Here is a 17,527-nt window from a genome sequence, read left to right as displayed (position 1 = left end):
CTGAACAGTTTCATTTAATTGCTCTTTAACCTTTCCTTATCTGTGGTGTGTATTTACTACACATTGCTTCTAATAACTTTAATAACTCTATAAATATAATAAATTCTGGGTTCAGATTTTAGGTATTCCTCCTTTATACATTTATGCACTGAATTAAAAAATAATATTTTACATAGTTTTCAAATTCAATTAAAAATCGGAAACAAATACGCCAATACAATCAACCGTTTGACGATGTTACGCGAAGAGTGTGCCAGGAAATGACACGCTATTGATGTCCCGCTTTAGTTCGCTATTCGTGAACATGAGAAATCCACACGTCCGCAGTTGTATTTTTATTTAGACCATCGATACCTACGACCGCATAACTGTGTGTGTGCTAGCACTGCTAGCCGCCAGCCAGTTGGTCGCGGACCGTCGTTAGATGTGGACCCCCCGCACGCTTTTTTAGCATCTGCCGATGCTTTTTTCATGTTTTCAGCAATTAAATTACAATTATTATCACTTTTGATATAAAATATAATAAACATAAGCGATTAGCTATGAATATTCATATTTTTCCAATATTAAATCGCTTATTTTGGAATGTGTATTGATTACACAGCACCGGAACGCGTGGATTTTTTTAGCACAGTAAGGGAAAGGTTAAATAGCGTTAAAACGTTTTTGTATAATTATCTTCCCGGATGTTTAAGAGTTTCATTGGGTCAATAATCTGTTGCATAAGCAATTGCTGTAATTGGCAATATTAAATTAATGCCATGTATACAAGTTTTAATCAATAATCATACATCGTTGATTATATAATTTGTTTTGCATGTCATCAAAACTTTCTTACATTATGTGATAATAAATGTTAAACAAATATATTTGTGTCTCTGAACAGAAAATCCATATAATAAAATCCACAACGATTTAAAAGAAAACTGATGGAACCAATTACTTAGACCTTCGACTTTAAGGCCCCCCAGGCGGGCAAATGGAATTGATTATCTGTTTTAGAAGATTCCATGACAGTTGTCCCCCGACAGTTGCCCCCCCCGACATTTGGCCCCCCCGACAGTTGGCCCCCCCGACAGTTGGCCCCCGACAGTTGGCCCCCCCCCGACAGTTGGCCCCCCCGACAGTTGATCACTCGGACAATTGATCCCCTAAAGAATTTGCCCCTACTAACTTCATGGTTGATCTTAGTTCTATTCTTTCTTTTTATCCCTTTAACCTTTTAAATGCCAGTAGGTAGAAGTGTAGCTGTGCACAGCAGGTCAAGAATGCGAGTTAACTCGCTCTTGGCACAGAAGCGGTTAAAATGATTAGACTGCACGCTTACCACACTGGACTTGGACAACCTTCTTTTTTTTATTGGACAAACGAACAAAAACTGATAAGAGGTTAAGCTAACGCTATCTGTAATCCTTCAAGTTTACAGTGTTTTGATCGGTACATAATTCAGTATATATTTTCATTTCGCAAGAACAGCGTATTTCTGCATTTGCACACTATTTTTGTATAAACGTCTTACATAATAACGATGAAAGAAAACGAATGACTAAGACATAAACACTACATTGTTTGTTTTATACGTCGCGTGTGAGTTGTGTTGCAAAATAGTGACAGTTTTATTTGTTAAAGTTTCAATGGCGGAGTGTTTTGTTGAAGGAAATGTCGGCACCACTTTGGAAAAATTCAAATGTGTAATGCAGCCTTCTTGGGGTAATTCATAATTGTTCTTCTTTATTTAACCAACTAACTGTGATGTATGGAGTATTGTAGCGGGTGAAGATCGTACACAATAATGATACTTGATCTATGAACTGGTATTTATTGGGGAGCTCCTTGTAACAAAAGAGGGACAATCCTAGTATGCATCGCCTTTTATAGAATCTTGCAAGCATGCCATCTCCCTTGCACTTACACACATTCATACAGACATTATACTAACCATCATGACGTTTCACTGCAGGGGTAGGCAGAGATGATGCACGTCCAAACAACTCGGTCTTAGCACACACTCCTTACTTCATTTACATTCATACACACCCTTCTGTTTCTGACTCAAGTTTTTTTTTATTTATTATTATTATTGAATGAGCAGGCAGCATTCTGCTGATGCCCTCATATCTGATATCACAATAAGTTTAACAGTAATTGTATAGTTTTAAATTTAAAATGCGTTAATCCTTTCTTTTTATCCATATAAGAATCCAATGGAGTTTTAAATTGGTTTACATTAGTAGAATTGATGATATGTTGTGGAAGTTTGTTCCGTACATCCACTATTCATGTGCAAGGAAGTGTTTAACCCTAGATAACTAAACTGTTTTCATTATAACTACACTTTCGTCGAGTGGACTACGCAATAAAACACTAGAAATAATTCAATAATATTTAATTAAGGTAGGAACTTGTTACATGGCACAAAAGTAAGGTTTATAATGAACAAATTAATATCAAAATATCAGTCTACACAGTGACCACACATGTCAACATTATGTGGACCACAAATAGCCTTTCTACCAGTGGCGGCTCGTGACTTTTGGGTTACTAGAGTGCTAATATTACTAAAAATGGCTTAATTGATGTTGTTGTAGCTGAAAATGATTTTTTTTTTTTTTTAGAAAAATTGATTTTTTGTATGAAGATTTTCAGGAATTCCGTGCGGCGCACGGCGATACTGAAATTTCCTGAAAATCTTCATACAAAAAATCGATTTTCGAAAAAAAAAAAAAAAATCATTTTCAGCTATAACAACATCAGAAATGCCATTTTTTATAATATTAGCACTCTATTACACCCAAAAGTCACGAGCCGCCACTGCTTTCTACATCTGGTGCAACGGTGTTTGGTCATCCTCTGGGACTTGGATGGACACAGGTAGCAAATTTTACGCACGTTTGTGGTAGATGGAACCGGATCTTCTATTGTAGAAGATTCGCCAACATTCACAATAAATATAAGAATATATGAATGTACGCACCTTAAAAATAAAAAAAATTGTTATAACTAAACTTTCAGCGGACGACGAGATGGTCATAGGGCACGTCCTAGTATGCGTGTGGCCGCAATCGCGTCACGTGCTGCACTGTTTACTCAAATTAGGAAGGTAATGAAAGAGTCAAGGTCGGGGAGCGGGGGGAAGTAGGTGATTTCGAATTTCGCCGAGTAGCGCGTTGTCGCCTCGACGAGCGATTAGTTATCTAAGGTTAATGAGATTTGATGCTAAAGGTGGTGAAGATTTCTTGCCTGCCAGGGCAACTATAATGTCCAGATAAAATTTTGAAAGTCTCAATTAAGTCACCCTTTTCTCCTTTTTCTTTTAACGTTGGTAATCTTTATATCTTTGGCAAAATATGGACTCCATATTTGGAAGGCATATTCCAGGAGAAATCGCGCATAATATGTTTTATATATTTTTAACATCAAGTCCGGTGTTAGTTAAAGGAAGGCTTTCCTGATTTCCTGTTATCTAGTTTGCTCTTATGACAATCCCAGCGATATGTGGTTTCCATTTCAAGTCTTCTGATTTTGTAACTCCTAGGTCTTGTTGTAACGAAATAATAGAAGAAAATGTATGAGACCTTGCAAGAATTTGAATGAAGCAAGTAGTGTGTACCAAGATCAAGTGATTTGGAGGTCTGACCTCTGCCTACCCCTGTAGAGAAAAGGTGTGAAGGTTATTTATTAAATAGCACTACGAACAAACTTACAAACCTGGTTATGACTAAGGTGGAAATTTGTAATATGCAAATACTCACCGGTATTCTAGTTAACTCTTATCTCAACTATCTCTGGATGTTACAACAGTGCCCTTTACCAACATAGATAACATAGCACTTGGCATTTTTTTTTAAAGAATGAATCATTGTGAATGAAGATACTTGTTATATATATAGATACAAGCTATGTGACTGCAATGCAAACATCAGTCGGTAGGCCACTGCCACGCTTTTAAGTTGGTTTCCGCACACTGCGCAACCCGAATTATACCGAACTTGATAATTTTCTCACGTACAGCCGTAGAGTTGATACAATGTTCAATGACTCGAGCGATGAAGACAATATTTCTCTTCTGTATCTTTATTATAAGCATAAAAAATTATCTTTTGGGTTCACCCATACAATGAAATAAATATTAATAAGGAATTTGAGTAGAAATTATTTTTTACTTAAAAAAGATCAAAAACACCGATTCTGAATGCACATATATATTTTTAACCTCTCAGACAAAGACTTTTATTTACTATGTGTTCCTTTGAGAACTGTCAAAACGTGATAATTTTTGTGTTATTTACGAGTTTTGCTAAAAGCTTCATAACTCACGTTTTGGGAAACGTAGCCTCATTCTAAAAAATGTTTTGGAAATATTATGAAATCCACTATCGCATTGTGTTGTAATACGTAAATAGTTGCGTTTCTAAATATACATTTTATGAAAACGTCAAAAATATGTAAAAATCGCTGACCATTATTTCAAAGCCGTGAAAAATGTACTTTTTTTCTGAGTATCATAAAGAAATAACACTTTATATATTGAAGAAATATAATTAAAAACTATTAGTCACCTCAAAATATTAACCGTCCAAACTAAAATATTTTTAATAAATTATGAACGAACAAGATGACAGATTCAATCGGCTTAGATAATGCACCTCTACGTTCCATAGATATTGCTGAATACAAACGCGTAGCGTTATTCATTATCGATACTCTGTTTTTTAAATCATGGCAATCCGTATACTAGTGATGGAAATAAATCGATTTTTGTAAAATCTCGCGCGTTTACGTGAAAAGACGTTCTAATGTCTTGATCGCTATTATCAAATTTACGTCTTTTGACGTTCTAATGTTCTGAGTGGTTAAATAAAACCTTCTGATTTACCTCAATGACTGTAGATGGAATCTGACTGCATTTGGGAAATTTTTAATTTTAGCATTTTAATTTTCAATTACGTAAATCAAAAATTCACTTTTGTTTTATGGGATGACAGCTGCAATTATTTCTGTCGATGACATTTTCTTTTGTTGGTATTCCTGATATGACTGGCTAGAATTTTAACCATTTACTCTATGCAAATACTAAAGATACAAAAAAAAATACTAAAAAAACAAAAGAAAATGTCATGGAATGAAATTATTCCAGCTGTCATCCCATACAACGAAAGCGAATTTTCATTTTATGTAATTAAAAATTAAAATGCTAAAATTAAAAATTTCCCAAATGCAGTCAGATTCCTTTTATAGTAATTAAGGTAAATCAGAAGGTTTTATTCAAAAATATTTCGTATAATTCGTGTCCAGCGATTCCGAATATTTACCTTTTATTTTTTTCCTTTCAGAATTAATAAATCATTCTTGAAAAATGATTCAAAAGCTACTGTACTCTGTGTTGAGTTTGTACATGTATGTAATAACTAAAAAGCTCTGCTTCTCTGCGTACTTTGCAAATAAGTAAGAGAGGTCGCACTACAGTTTTGTCTTGTGTAGTTTTGTATGCCGATCTGAGGTTCTGAGATGGTGTGTGTTTAACTTCATAAGTGTCCATTAACACACTTTGGCCGGGAAAGGTAGTTCTACCCGTTTGGTCGATTGATGCTTAACGGTGGGAAGGGTAGTTCTACCTTTTGCGCTGGCCTCATTTCAATGGCAGAAATGACAGATTTATTCAATGTTTTTATGTGAATATTATATACCTGTCTCTTTGTAACGGTCCCGATTATATGTACATAATTATCGAATCGTAATGCAAGTCTTCTTTTTATATTTATCTTTGTGCCTTTCGTTTACATCGGTATTTCAACAAAAAGATTTAGATAACATATTTTGTTATTGTAATAATTTAATCCCTGGAATGAGGGTTTTTATGATCGTGAAACCCGATACGAATCTCCATCTTTGTTCCGCCCCACTTAACTTCTATGTGCAAGCGAGCGAGAGATGTTGGGCGTATTTAAAGAAAGCACGTATGGGCAAAAAAAACACACTTGCATTCAGGTGTGTTTTAAGATGAATGATTGAGGAAGAAGTAAGAACTGTTTTCGCTAAAGATTTTTTGGATACTTGATACGACCTCCCTACAATGATAAAAAATGGTTTTGAAGCATATTATAAAATTACTCTTATATTTTTGCAGCTGAAGGAAAAGTGGATAAGTCAAAAGACGCCAAAAAACGTAAATCGGGCCCCGCAACCCCAGCCGACGTGAAGGGGGCCAAAAAGAAGCCCCCAGGAGATCCCAAGCAGCCCCAGGGCTTTGATAGAGGTCTCGAACCAGAGAGAATTATTGGTAAGCAAATAATCTCATTACAGAACTTTCTCATTCATCTGCCACCCCAAAAACTGACCAATTATAAGTGAAAGTGGTGGATTATAGTTCATGCATACAAAATATGCTAAAAATTTTACAAAAACAGATATTTCATAAAAACAAACAAACACCAATCAATCTTTGGAAATTTTTCCAATTTTTAGTAGTTAAGGTTTCATGTTTACGCCGCGATAAGACTCCATTATGTAAACTTATTCAAACAAAAAAAGTGGCAGAACGAAATGAACAGACACACATGCGACAGTTGCATGAATATATAGAAGTTTACAATAAAAATATATAATTTGCTTTTAGACCACTTTAATTTTAATTACACTCTACCAGTTTCGGAAGCACCCTTCCTTCGTCAGGAGAATATTAAAACTAACCTATGATACAAAATATTGATAGATATATACAAAAAAATATAATTTAGGTGTTTGAGTGGGAGGTTAACAAAGGGAGAGGGGTAATTGCAGGAATTCCAGCAATAACAGAGCGGTTTACTGGAAATATATCTAGAATGGGACTAAACGATAAATTAATTTGGTAATTCAATATATTAGCGTTATTATTTAGGGATTTTTTGATTTCAAGTTCTTCTAAGTTATCTAATTTTTTGCTTTTATTATTACTGTGAAGAATTCTAACCCCTGTGTCCTTATTAAAAGTATGATTGGCAAACTCTGAAAAATCTAATCGTCATAAAAATGTAAATGTTCGTTTGTTCAAAATCTTAAATCTCCGAAAGTTCTTCATTGATTGTGTTCAAAATTTGACACTACGTTGCATTCGAAAACACGTGTGTTTTTATATACCTATATTATATAGATGTTACCTGTGACAGGTAAAAAGATGTTGTTTTTTTTAAAAACAGCGCCATCTGTTGGAGGTAAAAGTAAAAGGCATTATTGTTTCTCTATCTACACAGACAGACTGAGCCAGTATATAATATACTGAAACCGAAACCACTCAACCGACCAAAAACGCCATGTAATATATTTATAATTTCTTTATATTATGCATGTTCGAGGAACGAACAAGGGTTGGGATAGCCGTATTTGGAAGGGCTATTCCACACAGTTAAAGCATGGATAAAGCCTATGGCTTATGACAGGCGAATGCGATAACACAATTTGTAAGGTTAATTCACAGTCAGCTTACCGGGTGGCAAACGAAATCTGCATCTCGAGAATCATCTGTCAGCACTGGAACGGTGATCGTTGTACGGTAGCACTCGTTATGTTGAATTGGATTGTGATAAAATACGTTTAAGGGATTATTCCGATAAATAACAGGCGATAGTACACACATAGGTTTTGACAAGACAAATGTTTCGATGCGATTGTACGGCTCACGGCACTCCGTGATTATAGTTGACGTGTGTGAATTCAAACTGTACAGTTCAAATTCTGACCATACTATTGGTTAGCACACGGCCTGTCAAAAGCAAATCGGCGTGACGGAACAATGCATACTACTAAATTTTAATAATACTTAAATGATATTGTCAGCATGAGAGATCCCAGTGAGGATATCATTAGTTATTTATTTGTTACAAAACATGGAAGATATTCAAAACACCTATTATTAAAATTTATCTAATATAACTTATTTCCTGTTCTAAGGACGGGTTGTTTCGGAGAACTTGAACAATTCTTAAAATTTCAAAGTTAACCACTCGGAACATTAGAACGTCAAAAGACGTAAATATGATAATAGCGGTCAAGACATTAGTACGTCTTTTCACGTAAACGCGCGAGATTTTACAAAAATCGATTTATTTCCATCACTAGTATACGGATTGCCATGATTTAAAAAACAGAGTATCGATAATGAATAACGCTACGCGTCTGCATTCAAGAATATCTATGGAATGTAGAGGTGCATTATCTGAGTCGATTGAATCTGTCATCTTGTTCGTTCATAATTTATTGCGTTTTTAAATAGTTTATTAAAAATATTTTAGTTTGGACGGTTAATATTTTGAGGTGACTAATAGTTTTTAATTATATTTCTTCAATATATAAAGTGTTATTTCTTTATGATACTCAGAAAAAAGTACATTTTTCACAGCTTTGAAATAATGGTCAGCGATTTTTACATATTTTTGACGTTTTCAGAAAATGTATATTTAGACACGCAAATATTTACGTATAACAAAACAATACGATAGTGAATTTCATAATCTTTCCAAAACATTTTTTAGAATGAGGCTACGTTTCCCAAAACGTGAGTTATGAAGCTTTTAACAAAACTTTTGAATAACACAAAAATTTTCGCATTTTGACAGTTCGCAAAGGAACACAAAGTAAATAAAAGTCCTTTTCTGAGAGGTTAATTTTCAAGTTCTGTGAAAGATATTTTTAAGTTCTGTTTTTATTTCAGTTCTGTCAAGCAACTAGCCTATAATGATATAATAACAGAATTTGAATAGGACTTTCACAGAACCCGTAAATGAACGTTGAAATTTGATGAATTGTTCAAATTCTCCGAAACAACCTGTCCTTAATTTAGGTGAATTAAATTAAAGTTTTAGAAGATTAGAGATAAAGTTGATTGATTTGTAAAATCGTTTTGGCCAAAAGTCAATTGAGTCTACAGGTATCAAAAACCAGAGTTGATGCGAGCAATACTCACAGGAAAGTTACAACAATAATAGTGCGACAGTGATCACATTCATTTTTTGTTCCACAAAATATAACAGTTAATACTCTTAGCTGTGATTTTTTTTTATTCAACAAACATCTTAAGTAATTTTCGTGTAATAATCTGCAGTTGCCAAGCCAAAAGTGCGGTAATTCTTTGTTATTTTACCAAAAATTGCTGTTTTTTTTATTTTATTTTTTTGGAATAACTTAATAAGTAAAACCTAAAATTGTAATATTTAATTACGGAAGACAATATTAACAATTCCTAAAGGAATATTTAAAACAGAAAAAGATACAGTCACACCGAGGACCCTTGCCTTGCCGGGGCACCGTTCTACCAACTGAGCTAATGGGACCCTATCTCCTTCAGTCATATTTAACTGTATCATACTTTGAATAAAAACTACCGAAATTGCCTTCATTTTTCTCACCGCACATGTTTGTCGGCTGTTATGTATGATCTCAAAATTCAACTCGAGCTAAATGCAATCTAGACAGTGTCTTAGATAAATACAGGGTGTCCGGAAACTCGTAGTACAAGCGGGAAACTGGTGAATCTACATCACATTTGGAGTCGATTTTGTAGTATATTTTATTTGAGCTTTCGTTATCGAGTAAATCGAGTTTGAAGTTGATTTTTTTTTTTTTTTTTTTTTAATCAAATTCTTATAAATTATTACTGAAGATCAAAGTACCCAACTAATTAAAACTATTTGAAAGTAAAACAAATGAAGAAACTCGGATTTGAAGCATTATTTTGAAATCACCCTTCATTTAACCCGGTGTAATCATAAAATATTTCTGCTCTGCAGGGTTAAAACATCTGTTATTCAACCCTAAACACCAGAAAAAACTTTAACCCTAAAATAGCCCAAAAATATTTTTTTTTGGTTTTTTTTTTTTTTTTTGAAAATGCTCAAATCAAAAAACTTTATGTTTTTTTGGGTTCCCCATGTGGTGTAGATTCTCCAGTTTCCCGCTTGTACTACGAGTTTCCGGACACCGTGTATATCTAATTTTTATTTTTATGTGTGCAACATCTATTGACTTTATCTGCAAGTTTAGGATGAATATTTTATTTTTTGGAATAACTTGATGAGTAAAACCTCAAATTGTAATATTTAATTATTGAAGACAATTCCTAAACAAGTTTTTGAAACAGAAAAATCAGAAAAAGATTCAGTCACATCTAGGACTCGAACCCAGAGTAGGTCAAAATTTGTTTAGGAATTGCTAATATTGTCTTTAATAATTATATATTACTGTCTTCAGAGTGTAGTAGTCTCACATACATCTGGAATAGACTTCCCTCAGCTCTTACTAATCTCCAGAATTTGTTTAGGAATTGCTAATATTGTCTTTAATAATTATATATTACTGTCTTCAGAGTGTAGTAGTCTCACATACATCTGGAATAGACTTCCCTCAGCTCTTACTAATCTCCAGAATTTGTTTAGGAATTGCTAATATTGTCTTTAATAATTATATATTACTGTCTTCAGAGTGTAGTAGTCTCACATACATCTGGAATAGACTTCCCTCAGCTCTTACTAATCTCCAGAATTTGGCTGAATTTAAACGAGCTAAAAACAAAATTATTTAAAAAATCTTACCATTTATAAATTTTAGCTTCTTTTCAATATTTTATAATAAGCCATATTCTAAAATTTCCGGTAATTGTTTGGTTTCGGTTGTCTCCTTATTGTACCTTTTTAAAGTGTCTGCTCAGAAAATTCTCATTTCTGAGCACAAACTGCCTCCTGTTTTATGTTATGTTTTAGTTTTAATATTCGTGTTTTGTCCTGTCCTACTGTTATTGTTATTCTAAGTTTTGTCATCACTTTGTATAAACAGTGTATTTAGTGTTATAATATTAGATCTGTATTGGGTAAGGCACACTGTAGGAATAATTTTAAGAACCATTAATACTGAATTACCATTTTTTTAAGTTTGTTAAACGAGTAGTTAAGCGCACTTGAAGTGAAATGACACTAAACTGCGCTATATAAATTCCATGTTATTATTATTATTATTATACACAAGTCAAACAGAAGGAAATCATTTCTACTACCATAGATATACCAATCACACTACTAAATACGAAATTTGAAGTACCCATCTATCTCTCCGCATACAGAACTCAATAACAGGGTTGTCACCCCACCTTCTGATATAAAATAATAACTAGATCATTTTCAAGTCGCAAGGTCGAGGAAGAAATCAGTGCATTACATAGTACTACTACGGATCCAGCACTAAAGATCCGATAGCTAAATTATTAAATAAACTTTCCAATCTCTCTGGCACCATGTTGCATGTCGGTGTCGAAGTTGAGATCCTCGAGGGACAGGTTAAGTCTTATGAACACATGATCTCCTCAAAATTCATAGAATCAAACTCACCACAAGAATGTTCAAATGTAACAATGTTCAAAGCTGGTGATGAGCTAGAGGAGATCCACAAAATTACTGATGATACAACGTGAATCTGGACTAAGCTAGCAGGTCTCAACCCATCCATTACACAAGCCAACATTACAATCTTCCATCTGGGAATTTAAAAAGATGGATAAACCAAGACTTCTAAAAGTTATGCTTGACAATTCCACCCAAGCCATAGACATGTGAATATTAGTAGACCTGCCCTAAGTGATTAAAAGCGTATTATTCCCCACTCCCCATACCGGTTCCATTGGAGCCGGCTGGGCTCGCGTATGGCCTCAAGTGAATTTAGAAAACGTGACGTCATCATTCTTGTGCGAACTATGGTAGAGGCATCATCGGTTCATTTTACGAAATAACACGGCAAAATGGTGGCTTGTGGTATGAAAACTTGTAAAAATAGATGTGAAAAAGAGAATAAACCCAATTGTCGTATTACATTCCATATATTGTATTTGTTTTAACTGTATACTTATGTATAATTTTTTTTCCATATTTTGTTTACCGCTTTTGCATATGTTTTAACTGTATACTTATGTATAAAATTTTCTTCAATAATTTGTTTACCGCTTTTGCAATGTATTGGTTTTTGTACTGTTTTTGCAAATAAATAAAATAAATAAATAAAATAAATAAATATTAGCATTATTTTACTTTATTTTAAGCATATTCACATCGTATAATATGGATCAGTTGTAGAAACATATACTATCACATCGAGATACGTCTGGACGCGAAACACAAAGCTGGTTGGTTGCTGGGAAGTAAATTATGAACATTTATAAAAGTGTCTTAACTAAATACGTAAACGAAATATTCGACTCTGAAAATAGAAGAAATTTATTTTGCCGAATTTGGACTTTGCAAATTTGTTCATAACGTGGCGAGTAATTTGCGCTCCCATGTAAAAATGTCTATTCATTCAAAAGCAGATTTTACTTTTAAGAACTAAATGGTGATATTATAATGTGAGATGCCTATATACTGTCAGATTGATTTATTGACGAATCACAGTCAGCTTTACCCCCTTCGTTCTTCAACAGTTGATTTTACCCCTCATCTTTAATTTCTAGTCTATATATTCATATGTCTGTGACCCAAGCTATAGACATATTGTGGAAAAATAACAACAACCGAGTATCCGGGTATTAAAATTTATTCTGACAACCCTGGATCAAAGCACTGGAGATGGTGAATCCGGACTCACAGTCAAATAAAAAAAACTGTAATTGTAAATAATAAATTTTTAAAAAACTAAAACCCATTATGGGTTACTAATAAAGTAATAATTTTAAAATTCATTCTTCTGATTGGTTGTCGCGTTGCCAACGGCACGCTCTTATTTCTTCCCCCTTATTTGTAAGAAAGTATAAACATGTTGTTTTATGTACAGGTGCGACAGACAGCTCGGGTGAGCTGATGTTCCTGATGAAGTGGCTGGGCACGGATGAAGCGGACCTGGTGCCCTCGAGGCAGGCCAACACGCGCTGCCCGCAGATAGTCATACAGTTCTACGAGGAGCGCCTCACCTGGCACTCACCTAATGACGACGCCAACGAGAAGGACGATTGAAACGTGGGTACCAAATCACCAGGGCGTTAATTCTTCTTCAGTCCCTTCAAGCAGTCTCTTCTGCTGGTGCATAATTTAGTTGTGATTTTCTCTTTGCTCTCATATGACATTATTTTTCTAATAAATTTGTAAAGGAGAATTACATAAATATAAAAAGTAAGTATCAACTATACTAGTAGTAACAGAGCTCACCTTTTGAAGACATGATGCTAAACATGTCCAAATTGATTCTGTTCCAACAGTAAAATTGTTCTCCCCACCGGCACGACTGTTCATCACTCTAGTTCGTTTTTGTCCAACAGACCATTTTTGGCAAAATTGAGTTAAGTATGCAGTTGTTCTCAGAAAATACTTATTTATACGATACAAGTAAAAATATGTGTTTTCAAGACGCAGTTTGTCCTTAGGTCCACCAAAATTAAACAACATTCTGAGGGTGTTTATCCAACACTTTGTCCTACATCCACTAATCTATGGAATCCTTATATCCTATCCTACAATAAATTTGTCTGCCTTAAGGCGAAGCTTAATGCTAAATCACTATTTTGATTAATCTTTTTAACGAATTGGTGTACATTATGAATACCAAAAAATATGCTTCAGATAAATTGAAGGTTTTACTATCTTTTCGCTTGAGTAGAATATAAATAAAAAAATAAATTACTCAATAAAAAATATAAATGTAAACTACTAAAAAGCACATTTTTTCAATAGAAATGTATGAATGCGTAAAGGAAACAACTTTTAAAAAAATACAGTTTTATAACTAAGATTATCTGTGACACTTGATTAACTTTTTTGCTTTCTTATAAAATTATTTTCAAAATAAATAAAAACCAGTTTTGTGCTTGAAATCGAACGTTTCTAGACTCCGTTTATCAAGCAATTTTAATGCCTATTACCTACAATATCAGGTATACCAAGAATATACACATTTTTGGTTGTAGCTTCCTCTTAATTTCACTCCGTTTAAAATGACCATAATAATTTAATAATTTATTATTTCCAGGTGCACCGGTAACTGCAACGTCACGTTAGTGAAGTGTTGTGATTATTAACAATGTGGATAAACAGTTCAAATCCAAAAGTGAATTATATTTTTTTTAGTAGAGCAAGTATTCTACTTCGCCCCAACTTGTTACATTATTCTGTGTATCTGCCGGCAAAAGCAACTTCTGAACGCGCCGAGGGTGTTACGACGCATCCAAAACGTGCAAACCATTTCATTGAACAGACAAATATCATAGCTAATATAAAATAAATATGTTTTTTTTCGTTTCTTACAATACGAGATGGAACACTAAAATAGGACTAATAAATTTTGGATTCAATACGTAACGATAATAGTAATAATGATGATATTTTCAGGGCAATGATTTCATATATTATTTAGTATTTTGTTAACGATAATTCGAATTTTGACAAAAAAAAACTTCATTTTTTATTGTTGGGACAGTGATTTCAATATATTATTTTTTTCATGTGTTGAGACAACAAATTTTCAATACAGTGGAGTTATTTTTTGTTTTTAACATTTTTTATGACAGAATTATTGCTGGATATTACGATCTTTGACAATGGTTGTCAAACTTTGTTTAGTTTCGTATAAAAAATAAATCATTTTTACAAAAACTAACAATTGTGTTTTATTGAGTGAATTATTAAAATGGGTACCATTGGAGAAAATGCATTTGGTTTTAAAACATCTACATAATATATCTTAAATGATTTGAATTATTTTTTTTTACATGGTACTCACCACACCCCAACTAAAAAAATTACTGTCAGTGTTGGGTCATTTAGTGATGTTTTCATTTTAGCACAAATCACTTACAAGAAACTTCCACATCTCCGGTACAATAAGTGTAAGTATGCATTGCACGTTGTACGGGTTTAATATAGTTTCCTTTTGAGGAAGTATTCTCCCACACAAAAGACAAGAATTTGAAGATTTGGTTCACATTTTTAAATACATAGTTGGGACCAGAGGCGGCTCTAGGGGGTCCAGAAGTGGAAGGTAAATAGTAAAAAAAATTAATAAACGTTAAAACATATTGCCAATGCGTAGTGAATATTGTAAAAATGTCAATATATGTAATTCATTTTCCGGTACCCACCTATTCTGAAGCCGATAATATATTGTCTAATTTCTTATAAGTTAAAAAGAAAAGATCTTTTCCTATTATAAACAACTTTTTTTAACTCTTTGCACGCGGCCGTATCAACTGTTGTTACGGCAAAAAGTCTATACTCACACGCGGCTGTATCAACAGTTGATACGGAAACTTTGACGGCCGATATTCCAGCGCTCTTTCGTCATAAATGTATTTCTTGCTCACTTGGACATTCGTAGAACTATCACGATGCTGACATCTACAAGAATTTCTCAAAAATAAAATTGTTTTTCATAAAAAAAGATCGATAATCAAGTGCGCCTTTTAGTCCTTTAGTTTACATTTTTGTCAACAGATGGTGTTAATACTAGTATGTCATTCACAACTTTTCATAACTAAAAATGATACGTGATCATGGTGTCCCACTTGTGTCTATCAACGCAATGGCCTAAGTACACACACGCCGAGTGAATGGCGGGACCACATTCAAAAGATACGGTACGTCTTTGTATGAAATTTTATGTTTTTGTTTTTATAAACATCTAAGAGTGTTGACACACGAGGATTTGTTTTCATATTGTGGAGAATAATCTGTTCTGGCTATATGGTCCAATAAATCATGCCAGAATGCTATAATTTGACATTTAATTGCGTGCATAGGTATTTGAAAATATGTACCGCGTACGGGTATAGATAAAACGGAGCTAATTAACGCATTCAAAAGGTTAATCACTAACTCCAAACTCAGTCCATTATTTATCAGTAGATTTAAAAAGTAAACAATGAAAGCAAATGTACCTATACATTCATTTGATTGCACCCGCAAATGCACTGCTAAAAATTATAAGTTTTGTTTTTAAGACGATCCACTACGTCGTGTAATATTTTGAATCCAGCCGCCAGCAATAACACACCTTACGTAGATGGCGATAAGGCTTAAATTCCCGCATCACGCCATCCACCTGTTTTGATTTATGCAAGAAAAAAACATGGCCAAAAAGTGCCTTTTATTTTATTTTGTGGATGTTCAGGCACAAATATTTAAATGTTTTTCAATCATTTTATAAATAACTTAATTTGTCACATTATACAATAAAACCATAACCGAAAATGGGTTCGTAAGTAGGAGATTTTGAACTTAAAAGCAGTTTTCATAGGCCTATACATTATTTTTTTCTGGGCTTATAAAAAGACTTGTCTAAAAAATACTCGATTATTTCAAAGGCCAGGATGTATTCTACTCGCAGTATTTAATTAAAGCATCTGAAACATTTCTAGGCGACCAAATTTTCAAACAAAAAACACATGATTTTAAATTACTACGTATTGCATCGCCTTAACCTTTTATTTTTCTCTCGTGTAACATAAACTAATTGTCACTTTGTTTGAATATGTTTGTCATGATTAATGAATTGTTTGCGATTTCTTTCTATATGATTTCCACAGAATTTGACATTTTAAATTATTCCATGCAAATTACATCAACAATATTTCGCAGACTAATATTCATGTTCAAGATGTATCATTTTTCACACAAAAAACTTTTGACATTTTTTCACATCTCCCTCTAATACCTTAATAATCTTAGGTCGTTATCCATCTCACCGTGATCATGTCTGTAAATCCCTTTAAAATATATTTTTTTTATGATACTAAGCATACGTCAGACATGATAGTGTTTACATCCTTTGTCTTTTAGCAAAGAGAAAGAAAGGAGATAGCTTGTGGACAAAACTTGAAGTGACCCGTGGTAGTTACATACAGTAGCTTCTCATTTGGACGCTAGATGTCACTGGAACCCGCTATTACTGTACGAATATACACAAATATTAAAACTAAATTAATTATCGGGTAGTTTGTTAAATCCTTTTTCTATTAATATTTGGGAGGTCATTGATCAAAAGATCCCCGTAGAAGAGCCGCCACTGGTTGGGACCTCCACAAAGAGAATGAAATGAAATTATCAGACAGCCAATGCCTTTCCCGCCATTTAAATAGGACTGGTGTAAAAGGTAGAACTATCTTTCCTGCCGGAAGTGTGTTAAGTAAAGATTGTGAACTCATTTGTTATGATATGATAATAGAAACAAAGTGAGATATGTGCTGGAAGCATGCCAAGCAGGGGCAGTTCTTCCCTTAGGTCAATTGGCGTTTGACCCCCCAAAATTATAAGACAACAATAAAAATAAATTATGTACATCAAAACACTTGGTCTTATTCTTAATTTATTTTTAAGCTTTCATTCACAAGTCCACACGATTCGCTGGGTCAATTTAAAGAATGTCTTTGGCATCTTCTGTCCCTTTGCGCGCCATAGGATAAACGAGATGGCACTGCGTCTTTCGTCTAAGTAAAAATTAGGTACAGAAGAAAGCTTAAGGACGCTTAGGTCATTTGTTTCACTCTACATTTTTGCGCGGCGGTCTGGAGTGGCGCGTGGTACCGCTG

General features: G+C 33.8%; 1 protein-coding gene across 3 annotated transcripts in view; it reads left to right on the top strand.

The window, feature by feature from the left end:
• LOC149413350 (chromobox protein homolog 3-like) overlaps window positions 1-14,846 on the top strand; it is a 29,654-nt gene extending 14,808 nt beyond the window's left edge. For 2 of the 3 annotated variants that reach the window (XM_089644861.1, XM_089644860.1), the window contains exons 3-5: window positions 6,128-6,280; window positions 12,787-12,968; window positions 13,975-14,846. In XM_089644861.1, coding sequence (XP_089500987.1) covers window positions 6,128-6,280; window positions 12,787-12,965 — 332 coding nt within the window. In that variant the 3' untranslated portion in view covers window positions 12,966-12,968; window positions 13,975-14,846. The remainder of the gene's footprint in view (window positions 1-6,127; window positions 6,281-12,786; window positions 12,969-13,974) is intronic. The other variant, XM_089644859.1, reaches the window with a different exon arrangement.
• The last annotated feature ends 2,681 nt before the right edge of the window (window positions 14,847-17,527 follow it).

Source organism: Hesperophylax consimilis, chromosome 22, assembly GCF_061612785.1.
Source record: "Hesperophylax consimilis isolate HC1 chromosome 22, BYU_Hcon_1.0, whole genome shotgun sequence".
In the NCBI taxonomy this organism is placed as follows: Eukaryota; Metazoa; Arthropoda; class Insecta; order Trichoptera; family Limnephilidae; genus Hesperophylax; species Hesperophylax consimilis.
This window is presented reverse-complemented; position numbering and strand designations above follow the sequence as displayed.